Genomic DNA, 24,969 nt, shown 5'->3' on the forward strand with positions numbered 1-24,969 from the left:
TGAGTTGATTGTTTTTTTTTTACTTAATAAAGACTGTCTCTGGGGTAGTAACTTCAAAACATTTATTTACCTTTAATTCGTAAGGGTGCATTTTATTATATATAGGGATAGTTTGTCCAAATGTAAAATTCTGTCATTTACTAACTCTTCACTTGTCCCAAACCTGCTTGAATTTCTTGCTTCTGTTGAACACAAAAGTTAAGTAAAGCTGACAACCTGTAACCACTGACTTTCTAATAGGAAAACAAATACTGTGGAAATCGGTGGTTACAGGTCTCAGCTTTTTTTTTTTTTGGTCAAAAATAACCTTTTAAGTGTTCAACAGAAGAAAGAAACTTAAACAGGTTTGGAATAAGTAAATGACAGAATCATAGTTCAACCAAGACTGAATATATATATATATATATATATATATATATATATATATATATATATATATATATATATATATATATATATTTATATATGCTCTCCGTCAAACAGAAATTGGGGGAAAAAATAAATGGGGGCGAATAATTCTGACTTCAACGATATATATATATATATATATATATATATATATATATATATATATACAGTTTCTGTGTAGTTTACACTAAACGAGTCACTTCACAGAATGTGCACTTATTATTTTTTTAACGAATGCCTTATTTTATTTGTGAAACTGACGATGGAGAAGTTAATTTTAAAAAATGCTATCAACATGAGCTGGGTGATTTAAGTATTTAAAGTTGAAAGAAATTAAAGCAATTAAGTTAATTGGTATTAAAATGTATGAGCTGGGTGACTAAGTATTTAAAGTTTGGAAAAATTAAAACAATTAAGTTAATTGGTATTAAAATGTATGAGCTGGGTGACTTAAGTATTTAAAGTTTGGAAAAATTAAAACAATTAAGTTAATTGGTATTAAAATGTATGAGCTGGGTGACTTAAGTATTTAAAGTTTGGAAAAATTAAAACAATTAAGTTAATTGGTATTAAAATGTATGAGCTGGGTGACTTAAGTATTTAAAGTTTGGAAAAATTAAAACAATTAAGTTAATTGGTATTAAAATGTATGAGCTGGGTGACTAAGTATTTAAAGTTTGGAAAAATTAAAACAATTAAGTTAATTGCAATTAAAACGTATAAGCTGAGTAACTTGGGTATTTTAAGTTAGGTGAAGTGTCTTGCATGAGTACAACAAACTCAAAACTTAATGTTTCTGTTTACTTAAAATAGATAATTTCATAACTTAAAAAATTTGACGTAACTGATTACCTCAAATTTTTTGAGTTTTGTCAACTTATTCGGGATTACAGTGCAGCCTGCAGGTTAATGATCATATAACTTAGATGAGTCACTAATCAAGGAACAACTGTTGTGATCCAATGGTTAGCACGTTAGGTTATGACGCCTCCGAACCGGAGGTTTTGATCCTCAGACGTTTGATCCTCGTCTGAGTAATTTATTTTTTCATTTTTATTGTTAAGACATATAATACTGTTAGGGTTGTTGAACATTTGAAGTTCTAAAGCAGCTGTTTTCTCAAAAAAAAAGACGTGATATTGTAATTAGAAACTGAATTGGAAATGACCTTATTTTAATATAGTCAGTCATGAACGGAGGTGAGCCGGTCTGAGGCTTGAAACTCCAGGGCTGAAAAGGAGTCCCACTCCGGCCCTGCTCAGACCCCAGCTATTAGTCAATAATACTAATGTTATTAATTTAAAAACTGAATAAATATAGATTAACACACATTTATTCAAGTAAATAAACATAATTAATGTATGCTAAAAATCTGCGGAATTCTGCGCGTGCAGATTTCGTGTGGGCCTAGCCATCACCCATGGATCAGCCCTCTATATCCATAGCCATCTTGTGGCTTTCTCTCACAAATGGACTTAATCACCCACTTTCTAGCTGCTACTGCTAGACCTAGTTGGTTGAAGATTTTACAGAGTGAACACCCTGCAAACCCCTCCTCTATTGGCTCACAGAGGGTTCTCCAGCCCCCATCCCGGCACTTCTGGGCTAGCTTCTGCTCCAGGTACTTTGCGCATTTCATTAAATCTGCCTCTTCCATCCGCTCGTCCCAGGACACTGTGAGTTCAAGCATAATCAATTGTCTGCCTCAGAAATTATAATATTGTCTGAGCGGAGTGATGCTGTAACTATGTGTTGTGGGAACTTTAACTGCTTTCCTAGGTGAACTTGTAACTGCCAGTCAGGTGCTGAGTGGAGGAGGCCCGACCTTGTCTTTTCTCTAGAATTCCTCCAGCTTTCACAAAGTCAGTCCTCCTTTTCGGGGTAAGAAGGTATACCTACCAGAGATGAAGGCATTGCATGCTTTCTGCCACCGCCTTCAGTACTTGGGCGCCAGGGCCTTTGGACTGCTGCAACAAAATGACAACATCAGTTGTTTATAATATAAACACAGTTATGTTTTACTTAAATATATAAATACAAATAGAATATCTTCATAGGCTGTGAAAGCGTATATACGATTGAGGACACAGTTATTAGCCCTCCTGTGGTATTTTAAAATTAAAACAAAAAATTCAAGTATTGTTTAACAGAGCAAGACATTTTTCACAGCAATTACAAATATATTTTTTGAGAACGTTTTATTTTTTTTAGTTTAATATTCATTCATTTTTTCTTTTCAGTTACATCCTTTATTAGGGGTCGCCACAGCGAAATAAACTGCCAACTTATCCAGCATACGTTTTACACAGCGGATGCCCTTCCAGATGCAACCCATCACTGGGAAACACCCAGAAATTTTCATACAGAAATGCCAACTGACCCAGCCGGTGAAGTGACTGTGCTACCCTCTGCAACACCGTGCTGCTATTTATATACAATATAAATTAAATTAGTTATTAAACTATAAAGTTTAAAATGTGTTTAGGGGAAAATCTACTCTTCATTAAACAGCACTTGAGAAATACTTGAAAATACTAATTTCACAGCAGGGTGATTTCTAGACTTCAATATGCACGTTTTTTTAAGAAACTTTTATTTAGAAAAGAATAAATGTACAATATAAATCAAGAAGTAATCTGTAGAAGACTGGAATACAAGAATATACTATTACAAAGTGATAAGAACAACAAGTAAAAAAAGTAATAGAAAGAGAAAAAAGAGAACTAAATAAAGATAGGGGAAGTACAAAATTAAATTAAATAAAAAAATACAGAAAGCATTAATTACTAACATACTGGAAGCATGATATTTTCATAAGTTTCTATTAACTTGCAGAACTTTTTGTTGTTAGATAGACGTATAGCTTTAAGCAAGAAATCAATTTCATTTAAAAATGGGCAAATGGGGAAGAGGATTTTAGAAATTTTAGTTTTTGGATAAAGAATTTTGCATATAATATAAAAAAAGTCATCTAAATATTCTTCATTTCTATTCTTGGGACTAGAATAATAACAATAACAAATGATATCTTTCAATTTAAGGATTTGTTTTGTTGATTGGAATCTATTCAAGTAATTATATAGATCTGACCAAAACTTTTATGAGATTTTACATGTAAAAAACATGTGAGTCAAAGTTTCCTCATTTTCCTGACAGAAAGAACAAGTAATTGCAATATCGGTCAATTTTGAGATAAATGCATTAACCGGGTATATTTTGTATAGAATTTAAAGATGGATTTCCTTTGCTTTGTTTGGGATTACATATGTATATGGGAGAAGCCATGTTCTTTTCCAATCAATATCTTCTATTAATGCTGACCAATATGATTTCCCTCTTGGAGCAATTCGATTTTTTTTGTTGGAGAATTCGAAGAATAAGTTAGTTGTTGCATTTCTTATCATATATACTAATACCTTCTAATAATAAGGAGGGTTCTGTGTTTTTTTTTTTTTTTTGTATATGAAATGTGATTTTTTTTTTTTTTTTTTGTTAGATGTATTAATTCTTTTGGGAGAGCATTTACAATAATGTTAAATTTCTTAAATGGGATTGGAAATTGCTGCATTTTCATTAACTGTTCATAAGTTAACAAGTTCCTCAAGTCATCAAATAAGGAAAATAAATGTAACATATCTCTGTCAAACCAATTAGAAAAAAAATAAGGATTTCTTCAATATGCGCGCTCTTGATTCAGGGGTGGGTGCTATGACGTAATCATTACAGATGCCCGTTGTTTGCGGAAATGATCTTCAGAGGGCGAAGGTTGTGCAGGCACGATGGAGGTATGTAACGGTTTCTCTTGCAAACAGTGACATTTTGATCTCAGAGCACACATCAGTATTTATGTCTTCGTGATAATTACTAATATTTGTAGCAACTTTTTTTCCGCATGTGAATGCTGCGTTTTACATGACGGGTTGCAGTTTCGTTTTAGGGAACTTTGGAAGCACATCAGTTCAATAATAAATCTGCTTAAAATAGCTTATATTACATTACATATTACGCAAGTTAATGTACATAATGAGCTCTGAGTGTAAGGTTTGTGTCGCTATTTAATTCTTTTATTAGTCATGCTGAATAAATACGACGTTACGCTTGGCATGACAAACGTATTTAGAGTTCACTCATGGTCTGTTCCTCCATATTATTTTCTCTTTATATTATCCACAGTGCAATAATGTTTAATATGCATCTAAAATTTTGCTGCAAAAAAAAAAAAAGTTTTAAGGTTATGCGTTCATCTGCCAATAGCAATTTAACTTTAAAAAACTACCTTTTAATATTCAAGTATTTAATATCCATATGGAGTAGCTATGAGGAGAATAATGACAGCTCGGTTTTTAATAACACTTCACTGAATGTTTACAGTTTAACTTCATTTACTGCCACAATTCACAAAAAAATGTAAACACGAGTAAATGGAGACATATGTATCTTTTATTTGTGTTGGGAGCAGGTGCGCAGGAAGCTGCTGAACTCTGTTGACAGGTGTGTGGACGAGGCTCTGGAGGGTCTGGTCAGGAGTCACGGGGGTCTTGTGCTGCTGCGGGGCCACAGGGTTGTGCTGCGCTCTGATCTGCAGAGCATTAAGGGAAAGGTAGCTCTGCTGTCTGGAGGAGGATCTGGCCATGAACCCGCTCATGCAGGTAAAGTGTGATCCAGCGGCTCCTCCTTTGTCGGTCTCTATCTGTCTGGCACAGACGAGCACTTGCTCAACTCACTCTGTAAAGCAGAAATCTAGAATAGGAGAGCTTACACCAGGGGTCACCAATTTCGGTCCTGGAGGGTCGATGTCCCTGCAGGGTTTAGCTCAAACTTGCCTCAACACACCTGGCTGGATGTTTTAAGTATACCTAGTAAGACCTTGATTAGCTTGTTCAGGTGTGTTTGATTAGGGTTGGAGCTAAAATCTGCTGGACATTGGCCCTCCAGGAACAAGTTTGGTGACCACTGGCTTACACAGTGCTTAGTCTTAAACTAAAGGACATGCAAACTTCTAATTTTAAAGAATATTTGAAATTGTGTGCAAAACTATCCCGCATCCTGTTCAGTTCCTGTTTTATGGTACGTACAACAGTGTTACTTTGAATACAGTATTGTCTATAATAATTTGGGCTGGGCAAAGATTAATCAAGATTAATCACAACCAAAATAAAAGTTTATTTTGACATAATATATATATATATATATATAGTATATTCATATACATAGAACCAAAACTATACAAAAAATTTAGTTACATAGATTTTTAAATGTATATATAATTAATATCGTATATACATACACTTTATAAAATAAACATTACATTAAATTAAACATATCATTAAATAAACATTTTCTCAAATATTTGCATGTCAAAATAAACTTTTATTTTGCATGCGATTGATGACAATCCATTTTTGCCCAGAACTAATAAAAGTGCATGCATTCACTCACCGGCCACTTTATTAGGTACACCTGTCCAACCGCTCATTAACGTAAATTTCTAATCAGCCAATTGCCTGGCAGCAACTCAATGCATTTAGGCATGTAGACATGGTCAAAATGATCTGCTGCAGTTCAAACCGAACATCAGAATGGGGAAGAAAGGTGATTTAAGTGGCTTTGAACGTGTCAACTATTTTAGAAACTGCTGATCTACTAGGATTTTAACGCTCAGCCATCTCTAGGGATTACAGAGAATGTTAGAGAGTTTTGATTTCTGCTATGACATTCGGATGGTAGAGTGAGAATTTGGCATCAATAACATAAAAGCATGAATCCATTCTGCCTTGTATCAATGGTTCAGGCTGCTGTTGGTGGTGTAATGGAGTAAGGGGATATTTTCTTCGCATACTTTGGGCCCATTAGTATCAATTGAGCAGTGTGTCAACTCTACAGCCTACCTGAGTATAGTTGCTGACCATGTCCATCCCATGACCACAGTGTACCCTTCCTCTGATGGCTACTTTTAGCGGGATAATACTTTCAGCAGGTTTCTTGAACTTGACAGTGAGTTTACTGTACCCAAATGGCCTCCACAGATACCAGATCTCAATCCAATAGAGCATCTTTGGGATGTGGTGGAATGGGAGATTCACATCATGGATGTGCAGCTGACAAATTTGCTGCAACTTTGTGCAGCAACCATATTGACAACACGTGTTGTCAATATAAACTAGGGTTGGGCATCTAAGCTATAATGCCGATCCGATACACATCTCGATTCAAAGAATACGATCCGATATATTAGCGATACATTTGTGACATATTGCGATGCAACACGATATGATTCACACCCATATCACGATACGATGCGATATTTCAGCACTAACTAATTAGATCAAGTTTATAAGATGATGTGAAAGAGGATGCTGTGCCATTGAATGAGTTTGATTATTTATAAACCAAGCAAAACCAAGACTTTTTTTTACAAACTGGCTCTTCTCTCAGAGCCAGAGTGTCAGTTTACAGTAGAGGGCCATTTTAGATAATATAGCACATATTATTTAAGTATTTTCAAGATAAACAGAATGTATAAGTGCAATATATATTAAAAAAATATGTATATATTTGCACTCTTTCAACATAAATAAATTTAGCATTGCACAACAAGAATTGTGATTTAACTTTTCAACTATGAAAACAAGTTTTACAAAGATATATTTTGCCACTGATTATTCAAAACTTAAGGTGAACTAGCAGTGTTATGCTGCTTTGAAACATCACTGTCACTGTAAACAACAGGCTAATAAAAATATAACAAACCAGCAATCTTCTTGCTGTGAGGTGGTCAAACTACCCACTGTGCCACCCATTATTTTTATCATTATTATTATTAATATTATTATTATTAGTATTAAATAAAAATTAACAGGAGGAGGTGTTTAAAACCTTCGTTCTCCGTGACACTAGGCTGAATATCTTTGCAGATGAACAATGCAATAGCATTCGTTATTGGCGTAGAGCGAGCAGAACTGTTGCGCATGGAAAAAAAACTTGCAATGCTTTTCTCACCACTTTTGGAGCTGGTAGCTACAGTTGAAGCAGTACGAAAGCCGGGGATGCAGGAACACTGGAAGATGCTTTCACAACAGCACCGTGGCGCCGCTTCAAGTGAGATATCAGATTACTCGTACTGCCCGCGTATTTTACAGATGCGCGGCACATTTTGCAAATTGCATCTGTCCTGTCATGTCGTCCATCCTTAAATCCATAATGTTGCTTGCCATACTTTAGATTTAAAACTCAGTGGGGAATAAAATGTTTGTTTTGCTTCTCGCGCTTTCTGAGGGCGCTCCACTAGCTTCATCCGCACACCTGATACACTGAGTTGTAGTGTGTGCACATCCGCAAATCCGTTGCTAAGGCTTACTTTATGTAGGTCGATTAAATTATGCGCCAAAAACAGGTTGACAACACTTGTTAATAAATAAAAAATACATTCTATATTAAAAATATAAGCTGTATCTCGGAAAAATCGATGCATCTCGCAAAAACCGATGCATCTCGATTTGCTTCCAAAATTTAATTCATCCTCTGCTGCTCTACCGATGCACTCGCATCGTGCACGCGCATGACCGCGTATCGATACATATCGGTTAATCTTCCCATCCCTAATATAAACCAAAATCTCTGAGGAGTATTTCCAGTACTTTGTTGAATCCATACCACAAAGGATTGAAGCAGTTCTGAAGGCAAAAATGGGTCCAACCTGGTACTAGTAAGTTGTACCCAATAATGTGGCTGGTGAGTGTATGTGCACCATATTTTTTATTGTGTAGTTAACAAGTCTGATTGCCTAGGTAGTAATCCAGTGAGAATTTGGCTTCCATTAATATTGTGAAATATTTGCTTATTTATTACTTGTTTTACAACTGAGGTCTTTGTGCAAACCTCCAGTGTTATGAAATGACAAATTACTATTACTGATATCAGTACAGAAAAAAAATGTGTTGAATAGATAATCATAATAAAGTTTGTGGTTTCAAACAGGTAAATGTTCTTTTGAACGTTCTATTCATAAAAAATGCACCAAGTTTTTTTTTTTTTTACAGAAATATTAAGCAGCTGTTTTTAACATTAATAATTATCAGAAATGTTTCTTGAGCATTAAATCAGTGTATCTAAGTGTTTTTTAAGGATCATATGACTGAAGACTGGAGTAATGATTCACAAAAGTCATTTTCTTATTAATGTATTTTTAAATCCACAACAGTCATTATTTTTTTATTGAGCATATATATATTATACAATTTCAATCAACAATATAAAAAAGGCTCAAATATTTTTGTGTAAATACACATACAAAACAAAGCAGAAAAGACAAACAATGTGGAAGTAGAATACAATTTTGTAGCAAGAAGTACAATAAGAGTTTATATATAAAAAATGGAAGAAAATATGTGTTTATACAGATACTGATTGTAAGAAGTCTATGAAGGGTTGCCACATATTATAACAGTCATTTTTGAATAATAATGATAATAATAATAATATTTTAAAATATTATAATTTATCAGTTAAATACAATATTGGTGAATATAAAATGTTTATTGCCAACCACAAACCTTTGCATGGTAATTTAGTCTACATTTATGCAGATGCTTGTTGATGTGTGTATATTTCATATATGGTCAAACTTTACAATTAGGTTTCATTATTTAATGTATTTACTTACCTGAACTAATTCTGAATAATACATGTACATCATGGACCATGAGTTAACATGAACTAACAATGAACAACTAACATAAACAAATACTGTAATAAAAATATTGTTCGTTGTTTGTTTGTGTTAGTAAATGCATTAATTAACATGAACTAATACAACCTTACTGTAAAGTGTTGCCTATTTATGAAGTATGCACTTTAAAAGTTTGCATGTCCTGTAAATTAAACACTTGTTGTCATTCAGGCTTCATTGGAGAGGGAATGCTGTCCGGAGCGGTGGCCGGATCAGTGTTTGCATCTCCTCCTCCTGGAAGTGTGTTGGCCGCCATTCTGACCCTGTGGAAAGGAGGCGCTTCAGGCGTCCTGCTTATCGTCAAGAACTACACGGGAGACCGGCTGAACTTTGGCATTGCTGTGGAACAGGCCCGGTCACAGGGTGTCCCAGTGGACATAGTAATTGTGGCCGATGACTGTGCCTTTGCTCAGCCCAGCAAGGCCGGACGGAGAGGCTTGTGTGGAACCGTGTTCATTCATAAGGTACCATGAAAAGCCTCACCAAAGAGCTTGTTATGGTTGTAGTCATCGCTTGCAGCAAAATCCACTTTTTCTTCGTAGTTAGCAGGAGCTCTGGCAGAGAAAGGCTGTGCTTTGGGTGACATAGTTGCACGGTTGAATGAAGCTACAAAAAGAATAGGTAAGAAACCATCATAGCACCGTCTGGTTTTCTAGTCCATCCACTATCCTACTGTATGTACTGTAAATATATATATATATATATATATATATACATATATATATATATATATATATATATATATATATATTTATATATATATATATTAGTATACAGTATTCACACACATTTTTGTGTTTTAACAGGCACGTTGGGCGTTAGTCTGTCTCCATGCAGTGTGCCTGGATGCCTGCCGACTTTCCAGCTTCCATCTGGAGAGATGGAGCTGGGACTGGGTAGGAGACATTTATAACAAACATACAAACTTTAAAAAAATACTGTTGGTATGTTTTTTTATTTATTTATTAATTTTTAAATGGCTTATGGTCACCATAGAGGCAAATTGATTTAGAGACTGTGAAAACAATAAAGCTGTGAAATATAATTACTTTTTTGAAAAATTCTATGTTAACTGTATACTGTATTTTATTTCTGTGATGCAAATTGAATTCTCAGGAGCCATCAGAGGAAGCTCTGTTGTCATAATAAACTTTTGTTATAATTATCAATGTTAACAATAATCAAGGGCTTCCAGGGATTTAAACATTTTGCGAAAAGGAAAAACAAATATTATTATTAATGTTAACAATAATTTTGTTGCTTTTAGAAAACTTTGATGAATAGAAAGTTAAAAATATTTAAATAAAAGTAAAGGAAATAGAAATCTTGTATAATGTTTAAAATGTCTGTTCTGGCAGTTGTGATCAATTTAAAGCAAAAGGTCACCCAAAAAATGTAACTTTACGCACTATTTACTCACACTCGAGTGGTGCCAAATCTGTTGACACAAAACACAAAAGAAAATATTCACTTCATGGGAAAAGCTATGTGAAATCTTAAATACCATATCTTTATGTAATTACTGTTTACTAGTCAGTCAGTGGTGACACAGTGGCACAGTAGGTAGTGCTGTCGCCTCACAGCAAGAAGGTCACTGGGTCGAGCCTCTGCTCAGTTGGTGTTTCTGTGTGGAGTTTGCATGTTCTCCCTGCATTCGCATCGGTTTCCTCCGGGTGCTCCGGTTTCCCCCAAATTCCCCCCAAAAAATTCCCCCACAGTCCAAAGACATGCAGTACAGGTGAATTGGGTAGGCTAAATTGTCCGTAGTGTATGAGTGTGTGTGTGGATGTTTCCCAGAGATGAGTTGTGGCTGGTTGGGCATCCGCTGCATAAAAACGTGCTGGATAAGTTGGCGGTTCATTCCACTGTGGCGACCCCGGATTAATAAAGGGACTACGCCGACAAGAAAATGAATGAATGAATAGTTAGTCATTCAGACTCTAAATAAATAACTGTTCAATTAGCAGTTTATACACACGTCATGGTTATGAATGATAGAATACAGTTAATGACAGTTAAAGTCATGTCTAATTTTCGCATTTATTCAACAGGATCGTAAACAATTGTCAGTCACCATGTGAAAGGAAAAGTCGGTTTATTTTTTTAAATTGCACTTAAGGGGAGTTAAAGGGGCAGTTACCCAAAAAATGAAAATGCACTCACTATTTACTCCCTTATTTGTTTCAAACTGCTTTTAGTTTTTTGTTGTTGTTGTTGTTGTTGTTGTTGTTGTTGTTGTTTTTGAACACAGATAAAGATATTTTGAAGTGTTATATGCTTTCTTTAAAATATCTGCTTACATGTTCATTAAAAAAAAGTGAAAGAAACACAAACAGGTCTGAATTGTAAAGCAGGAGTAAAGAATGACAGAAATTTTTTTTCTGTCCTAAAAGAATGTGGTGAAGTTTTAGATGAAAAATAAAGTTTTAAGTGAACTGTCTGTGTAAATGTCTTCTGTGATGCAGCTCAGAACAAAAATCATTCAGATTTCACAAGTAGTATCAAGTTAGTAATTTATATTAAATAACCAAAATAGATCATTCTGAATATTTGTTTATTATTGTTATTAGTTAAAAATAATTACCCTGTAACATTCTGGAGAGTTTTTATAGTTGCCAAAAATAACCTGAAACAATGTTCACTTTGGTTATTTAAAAAAAATAGTTGTCAGAATTATTAGCCCCCCTTTGAATATTGTTTTCTTTTTTAAAGATTACGCAAATTATGTTTAACAGAGCAAGGGAATTTTCCCAGTATGTCTGATAATATTTTTTCTTCTGGACAAAGTCTAGAATAAAAGCAGTTTTTAATTTTTAAAAACCATTTAAGGCTCAAAATTATCAGCCCCTTTAAGCTATATTCTTTTCAATAGTCTACAGAACAAACCATCGGTATACAACAACTTGCCTAATTACCCTAACCTGCCTAGTTAACCTAGTTAAGCCTTGAAATGTCACTTTAAGCTGTATAGAATGTTATAGAATATTAATATAATATATTATTATTATTATTATTATTATCTAAAAAAAATTCTAAATGTTTGTTTTTGTTTTAATTTGATAAATAATGTATTTTGTATTCGGTTTACCAAATACTGAAGAATGCCTGCCCGAGGGCTACTAGGGATTTTGAAATTTTGCGAGCAGGAAAAACAAATACTATATTTATTTATTGATTATTTTTGTGTGGGCTATCCATTTAGAGAATCTTGGCTTTCTCATATATATTGTGGTGTGAAAAATGTTTGCCCCTTACTGATTATTGTGTTTTGTTTAATCCTTTGATTACCCTTCATTCCTTCATGATGTGTTTACTTGTGTTATCTCACTAATATTTAAATTATTTCAATGATCTGAAACCTTGAGGTGTTACAAACATGCAAAAAAAATAAGAAATCAGTAAGGGGGCAAATACCTTTTCACACCACTGTGTAGTTATTCTGTGAAGTCAAAAAATGATTGTTCTTTTTACATTATTTTGTAATACAAAGATTATTTATTAATACATTGTATATTTATTTGTATAGGGATCCATGGAGAGCCAGGTATAAAGAGATCAAAGGTGAGTTATTTTAAAATGTCAGTCTTTCCCACACTAAAGATCAGCATAAGACCTGCTGACATTGCTGATTTGGTTGATTCCAGGTGGACTCTGCTGATGAAGTTGTGAAAAACATAATAAATCACATGACTGATTCCTCAAACAAGTCACATCTGTCCCTGAAGTCAGGTAAGATGCTCTAATGCTCAGATTCTGATTGTGTATATCTATATGAACTATGAATTAAGCTGCATTTCTCTAACAGGAGACAAGGTGGTGCTGTGTGTGAATAATCTGGGTGCTCTATCATGTTTGGAAATAGCTGTGGTCTCCAAAGCGGCCATACACTGCCTAGGTGACACTGATAATCATGTTAATATTATTACTAATATAACATAATAACATTACCAATATATTAATAATAGAACATAATAATAACATACTAATATCTGTATTTCATTAAATGAGTTAAACAAAAATATGTAGGAGCTGTTTCGATAGAATTAGATATCATGTATTGACTACAATTGACTGTTTTTGATTGAATGGTGGTCATATCCAGAGGAGCGAGGTGTGCTTGTTGCCAGGGTGATGTCAGGGTCATTTATGACATCACTGGAGATGGCAGGAATGTCTCTTTCGTTAATGAAGGTGGATGAAGAGATGCTCAGACTGTTTGGTGAGTTCTATTTAATTTTTATTTTTTTTGCTGAAATCATTTATAGCTAACAAAATACCATACTGAATGCTTGGTCAATTTTACCATACTTATATCTTCTTTAAAAAATTCTGCTTAACTCAAAAGATGATGTTCAGTTTAACTATAGAAATATATTAGTCAAAGAGCCACAGCATCTGACACATAGAATCATTAGACATCAACTGCTCCAGTGTAGCGGCAGAACACATTTTGCTCACATTTTCTTTCTCTCTGAATAAAGTGATACAATTACATATTCTTGCATTGAGGAAAAAAAATAATACAAATAAAATAAAAACACAAAAAATATATATGTATATGATAGAAAAAATAACATTATAGATAAATGTAACACATATTAGGCCAGGTGTGACCAACCTTGTTCCTGGAGATCGACCTTCCTGCAGATTTCAGTTGCAACCCATATCAAATACACCTGCCTGTAATTATCAAGTGCTGTTCAGGTCCTAATAACTTGGTTCAGGTGTGTTTGATCAGGGTTGGAGCTGAACTTTGCAGGAAGGTCGATCTCCAGGAACAGGGTTGAGCACCACTGTATTAGGCCAAACAACAAAACAGAAAATATATAAATACAAATATGCAAAGGGTACAGCAGTAGAAAATAAATTAATAGAAAGAATAATAATAATAAAATGATTATAATAAAATAAAATAAAAAACACTATCCATTCATAACTAAGCCAGGGGCAGGGATAATATGTCAGCTTTATGCTTACATACATATACACATATTTATTTATTTATTTGTTATTTTTATTTTTAGAGGAAGGGTTGTCAAATACTGTCAAATTTTTTACCATTACCGCAAACTGTACATCTAATCTTTTCTATTTGCATAGACTGCATCAGATCATGCATCCAATGTATGTAACTGGGAAGGATTTTTCTAGTTCAGTGTTATAAGTCTTTTAGCAATTATTAAACAAAGGGTGAGTGCATTTGATTGTGTAGATGATAAGGAAACATTTGTAGGGTTAAGTCCAAATAATGCTACTAGGTGGCAAGGTTCTGTCTTAAAGAAAGCATTCAGAAATTGATTTAAAAATTGATGCCTGAAAAGTGCTTAGTGCTGGACAAAGCCAGAAAGTATGTAAGACACCGATTACAAATTGGAGCAAAACCAAGGTTCATTTTAGATGTTTTTGCTTTAGTCCAATATACCCTATGCAAAAACTTGAATTGTATAAGGGAATGATGAGCACAAACAGAAGAGGTTTGTTCACAAGACAGAGCTACGGACCATACAACGTCTGTGAAAACATGATTGAGATCTGATTTCCAGCTCTGCTTTATTTAAAAAAAGGATGAGGAATCTAACTTTCTAATAAACGAAAAAATGATTTTATAAATTTTAGAAATTGCACCTTTACAAAGTTTTGTATCTAAAAAAAACTGATCGATTTCTTGTTTGGGAGGTGCAAGGGGAAAATGGGAAAATGTATTTCTTATAAATTCACGTGTCTGAAGATATCGGAAAAAAATTGTTTTGTGAAGGTTAATTTTTCTGATAAATAAGAAAATGTAGCAAATGTATTATCACAAAAAAGATCATTAATGCTTACAATGCCACTTCTAAACTATAATACAAAAGATTGGTCTGAGATAGAGGCAAAAGATGATGTTTTGAAGAATGTTGCCAAGCAAAAACAGAGAGTTTCCATTGTCTAGTGAAAGTTGACTTGTGTTGACTAGATTAGTGAAAAATACTATGACCGTCAATTTAGACCAAAAAAGGGACCTAAAAGCTACCTATGTTGCTCGAAAATGTCTCATTCTGTGTTTAGCAGAAAACAAAACTCGAACAAGTGATGTGAGATCAAATATAGTGTGAACTAGGCATGGGCTGATATAAGATTCTGATGGTATAATAACCTTGGATAAAAATGTATTGGATAACTGCTCTAAAATATGTTCTTTTTAAATGTCTGGGTGAAAACTAAAACTTTTTTCCCCTTTTGAGCACAAGTTATTTTATTTTGAGAAACATTTAAGATGTTTTGGAGCATGTCAGGCTAAATAATTCAAATCAATTATTGATTTCTGCTGTCTTCATTAAATTCAAAAACACAGATTTCTTTGCAATTTAAAACAGCATCTTTGGATATTTTTTTCCGCTGGAGATACTGTTGTCCTAAAAAACAAACAAAAAATGTAAATAAAAAATCTTACACTTACCTTAGGAACGGTATAGCAGAAAATGTTGGCAGTTTTAAAACCTTGACTTTTCCAAACCGCGGTATACCTTGAAAACGGTGATCGTCCCATATCTAGTGTGAACTATTCCTTTAAAGTATTAAAATTGCTCAAATTCTTTAAACACTATTTACTCTAACTAAATTAGTTGATGTTTATGTGGTGAATGTATACACACAGGATATGTAGTAAAAGTGTGTCTCTGATTTGTTTTTGTCAGATGCTAAAACCACAGCCCCCGCCTGGCCAAACCTCAGCACAACCTCTGTGAGTGGAAGAAACCTGTTTCTGGAACCTGCTGAAAAATCTGCTGCGGCTTCAGACAAATGTAGTGAAGGTAGAGAGATTATTTATTTTATGACACTATATTATGTAATATATAACATATATTATATAAAAACAAATAGCCAGACCAAATAAAATGCATCTAATTGTATTGTAGTTATTGTTGTTTTTAATAATAATAATAATAATAATAATATGTTGTTGTTGTTGTTATTAATAATAATAATTCATTAAATTCTAACTATTAAATTATTATTTCTTTAATTATCACTTATTGAACTGAATTATTTATTAGTACCTTATTGTACATGATGATAATAATAATAATTATTAATAATACTAATATTATTGTTATTTATGTAACAACAAAGCTATAGACAGGGTGTCCATGAGGTCTTTAAATCTTTTAAATCTCAAAAGGTAAATTTTAGGCCTTGAAAAGTCTTAAATGTACTCAAATGTTGTGTTGTAGGTCTTAAATCTTATTAAACAGGTCTTAATTTTTCTTTGTTCGTGTATAGCTGCCCAATCTTGCCATTAACACCCATACAATCACTAACAATCCGTCTCAGTAAAACCTTTACCTTTTTATTTAAAAATAGCCTTTAATTACTTTTCTTACAGTTGTTTACAAGTTTTCCGTTTATTTACTGCTGAGGATACTGAGCTGACCTACATTTGTTATTATTTAATTATTATTATGGTAAACTTAAGTAATTGACAGCTATGTTTTGTTTTCTTTTTGATAAGGGTTGTAGGGTTTGTGAATGCATATATTTGAAAATTAATAAAACAAATATTCAAACAAACTTATTATTATTGCATTTATTACATTTTAATTGTTTTTGATAAAGTAAAAACAATTCTAACTGGGATATTCGGAAAAAATCCTAAGCATTTAACCCTGTAAAAGTCTATAATTACATTCATACTAGTTTTAAAAATGTCTTAAAAAGTCTTAAATTTAACTTAGTGAAACCTGCAGAAACCCTGTATAGAACTTATTAAATTATAAATTTATTTTCTTTAATTCTTCTAAAAACTGCTTGGAAATATTTTTATATTTATAATATCAAAACTGGGGCGAAGCAGTGGCGCAGTAGGTAGTGCTGTCGCCTCACAGCAAGAAGGTCGCTGGTTCGAGCCTCGGCTCAGTCGGCGTTTCTGTGTGGAGTTTGCATGTTCTCCCTGCGTTCGCATGGGTTTGCTCCGGGTGCTGCGGTTTCCCCCACAGTCTAAAGACATGTGGTACAGGTTTGGGTGAATTGGGTAGGCTAAATTGTCCGTAGTGTATGAGTGTGTGTGTGTGTGCATGTGTGTATGGATGTTTCCCAGAGATGGGTTGCGGCTGGGAGGGCATCCGCTGCGTAAAAACATGCTGGATAAGTTGGCGGTTCATTCCGCTGTGGCGACCCTGGATTAATAAAGGGACTAATCCGACAAGAAAATGAATATCAAAACTATTGTTTGACAAGTAATTTGTAAATCATTCTTATTTCAAAGAGGCAAATATGTTAGATTCACTCTGAAGCATGCAGCATATCATATAGTACATATTAATGTTATTAGTAATTACAGTTATCACTGTAGAATACTGTAATTATAACAGCACTATTAAAAACGTTACAGAGAAACTGGCCAGTAACACTGGCATGTATTTGTCAACAGCAGTTTTGTAATGGCAATTTGTTTCTCGAGGAGTTTGTCGAGCACCAACAATGATAATATTACTAATATTATTACGATTTGAAAATGTTTTCAATACATATTTATTAAACCTTGTATATTAGGTGAAAAGTCTATAGCTCTTGATCATCACAGATGTGCTGCTCCACAGGTGCTCTATCATCTGTCATTCGTCTGGTTTTGGAGGCCATATGTAAGATTCTCCTACAGCGCCAAGAGGAACTCAATGCTCTGGACCGTGCAGCAGGGGATGGAGACTGTGGGAGTACACATGCTCTCGTTGCTAATGGTAAAACTTTTTCAACATTCACAAAATGTGCAAACCAACATATTTAATTTGAGTTAAAGAAGTCTTGTTTTGACTTTTTTATTTTAAAGTCTCAGATGTCCCAGAATGTGTCTGTGAACTTTCAACTAAAAATAACTAAATACTAATGCTTTTAATGCCCCTTTTGGTTTCAAGAAAAAAAACATGCTGTTTTCATGTCCATTTCTTTAAATGCAAAAAAATTAAAGGCTGCTCCCCGCCGCCAGACTTAAGCCCTGCTCACACTGTGCTCACATTGCCTAAGACAAATTTAGGAAATCCTAAAAGATTCCAGTAATTATTAGGATAAAATTGGTGTGACATGTTCACTGACAGCCACTGCAGTCAGATGTTCTCTACAATGAAGTTCTGTCAGTGTCAAGATTTCATACACTTCTGCAGTGAGACTTCAGCTGTGACCAAGAACCAATAGGAGCACTGAATCTGATGACATAGTCAGCACGACAACTTCCAACCCACAGTCTACAGTATGTTTGTGTTTACTGTGAGGTATCATTTCAGAATACGGGATAGTGAAAGTGTCTGTTTTTTTTTGCGTGTCCGTGTTCGGCACATCTTCATTGTTTGCTGAGTTGTTGAGTCTGACATTATGATAACTGACATCTTACAGTGTGAAATGAGAATCATTTTTGTGCAGTCTGACATGTTCAAATTGTTTAGGATTATTAATAATTACACAGTTGAGCTGGGCTTTACTCAAAAAATGTGTATTAAATGCTTTAAGTTATTTTTTATCTATCAAATACACATAAAGTAATGCCAAAAGCATTACTTTAAATGCAAAACCACATATTGTTTGTTATTTCAGTGAATGTAAACATTTTGTTTGTTTGTTAGTATATTCTATAGCACATTTTTTGCAACGCAACGTTGCCCAAAGTGCTGAAGACGATCAGTACTAAATAAAATAAAACCTACAGCACATACATAACAATTAAAACATAAGGAAAACCTCTCAACCTCAAAAAGGCTCAACTGCTAAAGAACAAAGATGGAGTTTCAGAAGCTTTTTAAAAACAGAAAGAGTTATATGGCATGAACCCGCATTCCCAGCGGATAAAATGTGGCTTATTGAACTTAAAAATATTGCGCTGTTAGAACGTTCTACAGCAAGAACATTAACAGAGCTAAACCCCATGCAATCAAAGCATGGTCTGATTTTATTGAGAAAATTTCTTTTATAATACCTAGATAATTCTCACCCCAGAATTTTCCTGTGTATTGTTATTTATTTATTTTATTGTTTTAATTGTATTATTATTATTATTTTTTATGTATTTTTATTTAATGCAACTTTTATTTGATTTCTTGTTTATAGTTGTCACTAGCTATATATGCTGGCTTTGTTCTGCAATAAATAAATAATCACAAAAAAACAGATAGAGTTGGAGCATGTCTGATGTGGGGTGGAAGCCCGTTCCAGAGTTTTGGGGCAATAACAGCAAAAGCCAGATCCCCACTTTGCTTACACTGAGACCTTTGTATGGAAAGAATAAACTGATCAGAAGACCTTAGTGACCTACCAGGAATATATACATGTATCAGGTCTGGTATGTAAGGTAGTACCAGATTATTTAAGGATTTAAAAACAAAAATTTATAGTTTGAAATTAATCCGTGACCTAACAGGCAGCCAGTGGAAAGAACTGGGAATATGTGCTTATATATGTTAGTCACTGTCAGAAGTCTCGCAGCCACATTTTGTACTAATTGCAAATCTATTCAGGGCATTTTGACTAATGCCCACAGATAGAGAATTGCTATAGTCCAGTTTTACCAAAATAAAAGCATGGATCACCTTCTCAAGGTCATTAAAAGAGAAAAATGACTTCACTTTTGCCACAACTTGTAAATGGAAAAAACTAGAAGTATATTGGATTCTTGAAACAGCATCTCTGTTTAATTACTGAATCTGTCTTCATGAGCAGGAATAACTTAAATCTGGGTTATTGTGTTGTGTACATTAAAAGAAGCTTAAGACTTTCAGAAACAGTTCTTACTGATATCAAGCATAACTACCATTGGACTGATGATTGTTCATTTACAGATTTTTTTTTATGCTCAAACAGCTAAATTTCAAAGCAAACGTGTAAAAAGCCTAATACCCTTTGCTGTAGTGTGCCGATTAAATGATGTATTAATTTGTCTTTTGGCTGTCATCTTGTCCAGCCATTCAGGAGTGGCTCCAGACAAGCACAATCCCTGGAAACCTCGGTCAGCTTCTGGCAGATCTGGCTCTGCTGGTGCAGGAACGAATGGGAGGATCATCAGGGGCGGTCAGTCAGTGTGTCTTCAACTGATTGGTTACTTAAAAAATCTGAAAGCTAAATGTAATCTTGTATTGTCCAATGACCTGTGATATTATTTTTTTCTCCCCAGTTATATTGCTTGTTTTTGTCTGCGGCTGCCCCCCATCTGAGACAAAACTGTGATGGTGCTGCTTGGGCCAAAGCATTGCATGCTGGGACAGAAGCAATGAAGAGGTCAGTGAGGCCAACTGTAACCCTTCCTCGTCTCTTTGACGCTGTATTTGTTGTGGAATATTTAATTAATCCTGTACACTAAAAAAACAATGATTCATTAGATTTACTATAATGTTTTAATATATAAAATTTATTTATAAAATTTATAAAATTTAATTTGTTTGTTTAAATTCAGCTAATATAAAGCTAATATCAATTGGATGCAAAAAATTTATATTAGCTGAATTTAAACAAACAAATTAAATTAAGTAATGTTCAGCTTAATTTGTTTGTTTAAATTCAGCTTATCTAAACTGTTTACCTTAAAAGTATTTTGTAAATCCAATGAATGAGTTTTTAGTGTACATTTAAACATGAACAATTTATAATTACAGCTGAAGTTAATAGTATAATATTATGATATACAACAATTGTGCAGTTGTGGCACAGTAAGTAAATCTGAGCGGTTTTGTTAAATACAATATATAACAAATATTTCAGACACTGTACACGGTAGAAAATGTGGGGTGTCACACAATTTCTTCATATTGTTCCAACTCAAATTGATCAAGTTAACTTAATAGTTTTCACAAATTTAAGTGGATTGAAAATAAAAGAATGAAGTTGTCCCCCAAATTAATCCTAAAAATTGTGCTGTTTCATATATTATTTAATAGGTAGTTTGAAGCAGTTTTTGAGTGTACAAAAATTTGTAATTTAATTGAAAAAACATTTCCTTGTTTTCTTACAGATATGGAGGTGCCGAACCAGGAGATAGGACCATGGTATGACTGATTAATATAGTTTTTTAGTACACAATATTCTGGGGTTAGTCAATTGTAAAGGCAAATTGGTTAATGAATTACACAACCATAAAATATATGGTTTACTATTGATTTATTTTAAATAGATATTTTATATTTCTGAAAAAATATTTAATTCCTCACTAAGGAAACTAAAAATACAAAGATTGTGGCTTTTTTATTTTTAAAATAACTGTTATGATTTTATAATGTACTAATGTATGATTTTAGAATGTAATTGTTGGCATCAGTCTTCAGATTGGACTATGGTGTATGACTGATTAATATAGTTTTTGTAGTGCTCAGTATTCTGGAGTTAGTAAAGGCAGATTGGTTCATCAATTACACTACCATAAAATATATGGCTCATTATTTAAAAATTTAAATATATTTTCATATTTCTGAAAAATTATTTGATTGCTCACTAATGAAACTGTAAAAGTACAAAGATTGTGGCTTTTTATGATTTTATGAACTGTTTTTTTTATTTTTATTTTTTGATGTAGTAATGTATGATTTTAGAATGTTATTTTTGGCATCATTATTTAAGTCTTCAGATCGGGTCATGGTGTATGACTGATTAATGTAGTTTTTGTAGTGCACAGTATTCTGGAGCTAGTAAAGGCAGATTAGTTCATCAATTACACTACCATAAAAATATTTGGTTTATTATTTGTTACTTCAAAAATGTTTTAATATTTCTGAAAAATATCTTGATTGCTTACACTCTCAGAAAAAAAGATACACGGTGGTACAAATAATGTTCCTTACAGAACAGTATTGTACCTTTGTAAAAGTTGTACCATATATGGTACAGAAAAGACATCTTATGATACTATTTAAGGTACACAATTGTTCTCATAAAAAAGGTACATAAGTGTTGGACGACTCCTTTATTACAATACCTATGAAAATAAATATTACTGGAAAGGCAAAGATTTATGAATAATTTCCATATTAAAACATGAATCATTTAAAAGCATATGCTGGAACAAACTGTTAAACATTCATTATTAAGCTCTATAAAACAAAACAACTGGTAAAACAAAACTATTGGTATTGTAAACTACACCTTTTGGCGTTTGCGTTTCACTATACGCACGTGAGCTGGCAAAAGTGAGCTGGCAAAAGTCCTGCATAAATAAAGTGTTCATGCAAACATTTAAGTATTGTAAAACTAATCAAACATTGTCCATATCTCATTACAATACCTTAATAATAATTCTATTTCTATTTTAAAATTAGCAAAATAAGTAAATTAAATGAACTTTTAGGTGATTTACCAAAGCTTTGTGTGAAAATTGAAGAACAAAAATGTATTATATTGTAGATGGGAGAATGTATTTCTGTTACATTTTTCTGAAAATGTTGTGAAATGTTTAGCTATATTTAAAAAAATTTATCTTTTGATTTATGTTATAGTTTTTTTATTCTTTTTTTGTAAGTAGAAAAGGTGCATTTTTCACAAAAAGAAACTTTTAAAAAATATTGTTTAAAAATCTATTTGATGTTTTATATTTGCTGAAAATACATTGATGCATTTTTGATATAGCAAAATGCGATTAAATTGTTCTTGAAGAAACACATTTGACACTGTTAAGGTTGAAAGTGTCTTGTCACTGTAGTGGTACCTTCATAGATCTGATTTGTACTTTTGATGAAGGTATAACATTATATCTAAATGTTTAAAAAACCAAAGGTACATTTTGGTTTCTCATGGTTGCTGTCCTTAAAAGTACAAACTACAATGGTACAAACTTGTTTCTTTGTCTTATGGTACACTTCTGTCCCATGAAAAGGTACTGCCCCAGTTAGGGTTGGTCCCTTTTTTGGTAAAACAGTAAAAAATACAGCAAAATTGTAAGATTGAGGCTTTTATTGTAAAGTTTTTGGCATAATTATTTTTAATCTTCAGCATCATGTGATCCTTCAGGAATCAGGAATCAGTTTTATATGCTGACTTGCTGCTCAAAATATTTATTTATTTATTTATAGAAACTGTGATCATTAAGTTTTCTTTTCTTTTAAGGAAATATTTTAGTATTTATTTAAAATATATATTTTGTTTAATGCATTCTTACTAATAAAAATCTGTCTTGTCTTTCAAAAATATATGGTTTGCATAAATAATTTATGTGTAGTATATAAAATTTCTATAAGGAACACGATCAGTATATCGAATGAATCTCCATTATTGCTAAAGTGTTCTATTTATATCTGTAAATATTAATAATTAAACTATTAAACCCTGACACAAATAAAAATCTGCTTGTCAAGTGTGAAATGTTTAATAATTAACCTGCTAGTCTTATCCTAGGACTTGCACTGAAGCAAACCTTTTGATGCTTGCAAATCATTAATAACTCTTGCCTTTTGTCTTCTCTTTCAGCTGGACGCCCTATGCCCGGCTGTGGAGGAGCTGAAAAAACTGTCCACAGCGCCTCCTGGTGGTCACAATACTGTGCTACAAGCAGCAGTGGAGGTTTGGAGAATTAGTTAAACCTTCTTGTTTACTCATAATTGCATCTATAACGTTAGCCTTTTGCTTGTCTGTAACAGAAAGCAGATTCGGGAGCAGAATCGACCCGTAATCTGACTGCAAGGGCTGGACGTGCCAGTTATGTCGCGTCTGAACATTTGACCCAGCCGGACCCTGGGGCAGTGGCGGTCGCTGCCATCTTGAGGGCCGTACTCGATGCTTTAAAAGCCTAGAGTTAGAGAAGCTCACTAACATTATGCAAGGAAGAAAGGCTGTTGATTACTACACGTTCAAGAAGATAAAATATTAAAATACTCTCCAATCAAAGGTAATTGTGACATTAGTAGGTATTTTCAGCATTGTTTGACTTACAGCAATCCTGGCTCTGCCATTTTGGGTTGTTCAAATAACCCTATTTAAAGGGGTCATGAACTGGTGTGATTTATTTTGTAGTTTTGTTAGACGTCCGCTTATATATGTGTATAATGTTATCAGGATTTACACATCATGTAATAGGGTATTTTTGATCTCCTCATTGGAACACACTGGTTAAATAGGTGTCAGATTTTCAGCTCTTGAAAATAAAACACTCACTGATGTAATTGGCTGTTTGTTTGCTTATACAGTAACATTTTTTAGAAAGTTGGCTAAGGACAGCTGTGTGTCCACCAATGTACAATTCTGCATACATATTAATAATAATGTTTATTTTATATAGCACCTTTCCATTAATCAAGGATGCTTTACAAGGTGATAACAAAGTAAAAAATAAATAAATAAATCAATGCATGTTTGACAGCCTACATCCTTCATATTTGGATAGTGTTGTGTACCTATTACACAATCTCTAATAACAGACAAAGCAATAGTGATTCCTAACAAATTTTGTGTAAACTGTCCCATTTAAGATGTTAAGACCTGATTCAAGAAACAAAAACAAATGAACGAATAAAACTTGCTGAAATATTGTTTCATAAAACAGCACTTTTCCTTTTCATGTATATTTGTCTTGATTTAAGAATGTCTTACATTTTGCAAATGTAAAGAAGACAGATGACCTTTTGCACTGTGTCTTTGATTTCCATTTTATTACTTCTTTACTTTTAATAAATAATGTCGGAATTACGCTTTTTTATGAATCTCTCCCTTTAATTTGATTCTCAGAAGCACGCTTACATGAGCCTACCAACTGCAAAAAATAGTAATAATAGTATAAATAAAAATAAATATTATGTATTTAAAGTTTTGCTGATACTATAAACAAGCTTTGGCATTTTAAATTAGTGTATTTTTTATAGGAGAGGGGGCTGGATGCAGACCTGCTGCAAGGCGATTTG

The 24,969-nt window shown here is 33.2% G+C and overlaps 1 protein-coding gene across 2 annotated transcripts; it reads left to right on the forward strand.

The window, feature by feature from the left end:
• The first annotated feature begins 4,126 nt into the window (after positions 1–4,126).
• On the forward strand, positions 4,127–24,771 carry tkfc (triokinase/FMN cyclase). 2 transcript variants are annotated; one of them, NM_001076630.1, is given in 16 exon segments: positions 4,127–4,193; positions 4,868–5,057; positions 9,308–9,600; positions 9,679–9,757; positions 9,943–10,032; positions 12,663–12,697; positions 12,781–12,865; positions 12,942–13,031; positions 13,239–13,355; positions 15,811–15,927; positions 17,713–17,850; positions 20,058–20,164; positions 20,268–20,371; positions 21,102–21,135; positions 23,543–23,635; positions 23,713–24,771. In NM_001076630.1, coding segments are annotated over 16 exon segments (1,731 nt in total). In that variant the 5' UTR covers positions 4,127–4,187; the 3' UTR covers positions 23,866–24,771.
• The last annotated feature ends 198 nt before the right edge of the window (positions 24,772–24,969 follow it).

Source organism: Danio rerio, chromosome 7 (genome assembly GCF_052040795.2).
Source record: "Danio rerio strain M-AB ecotype USA chromosome 7, GRCz13ab, whole genome shotgun sequence".
Taxonomy (NCBI): Eukaryota; Metazoa; Chordata; class Actinopteri; order Cypriniformes; family Danionidae; genus Danio; species Danio rerio.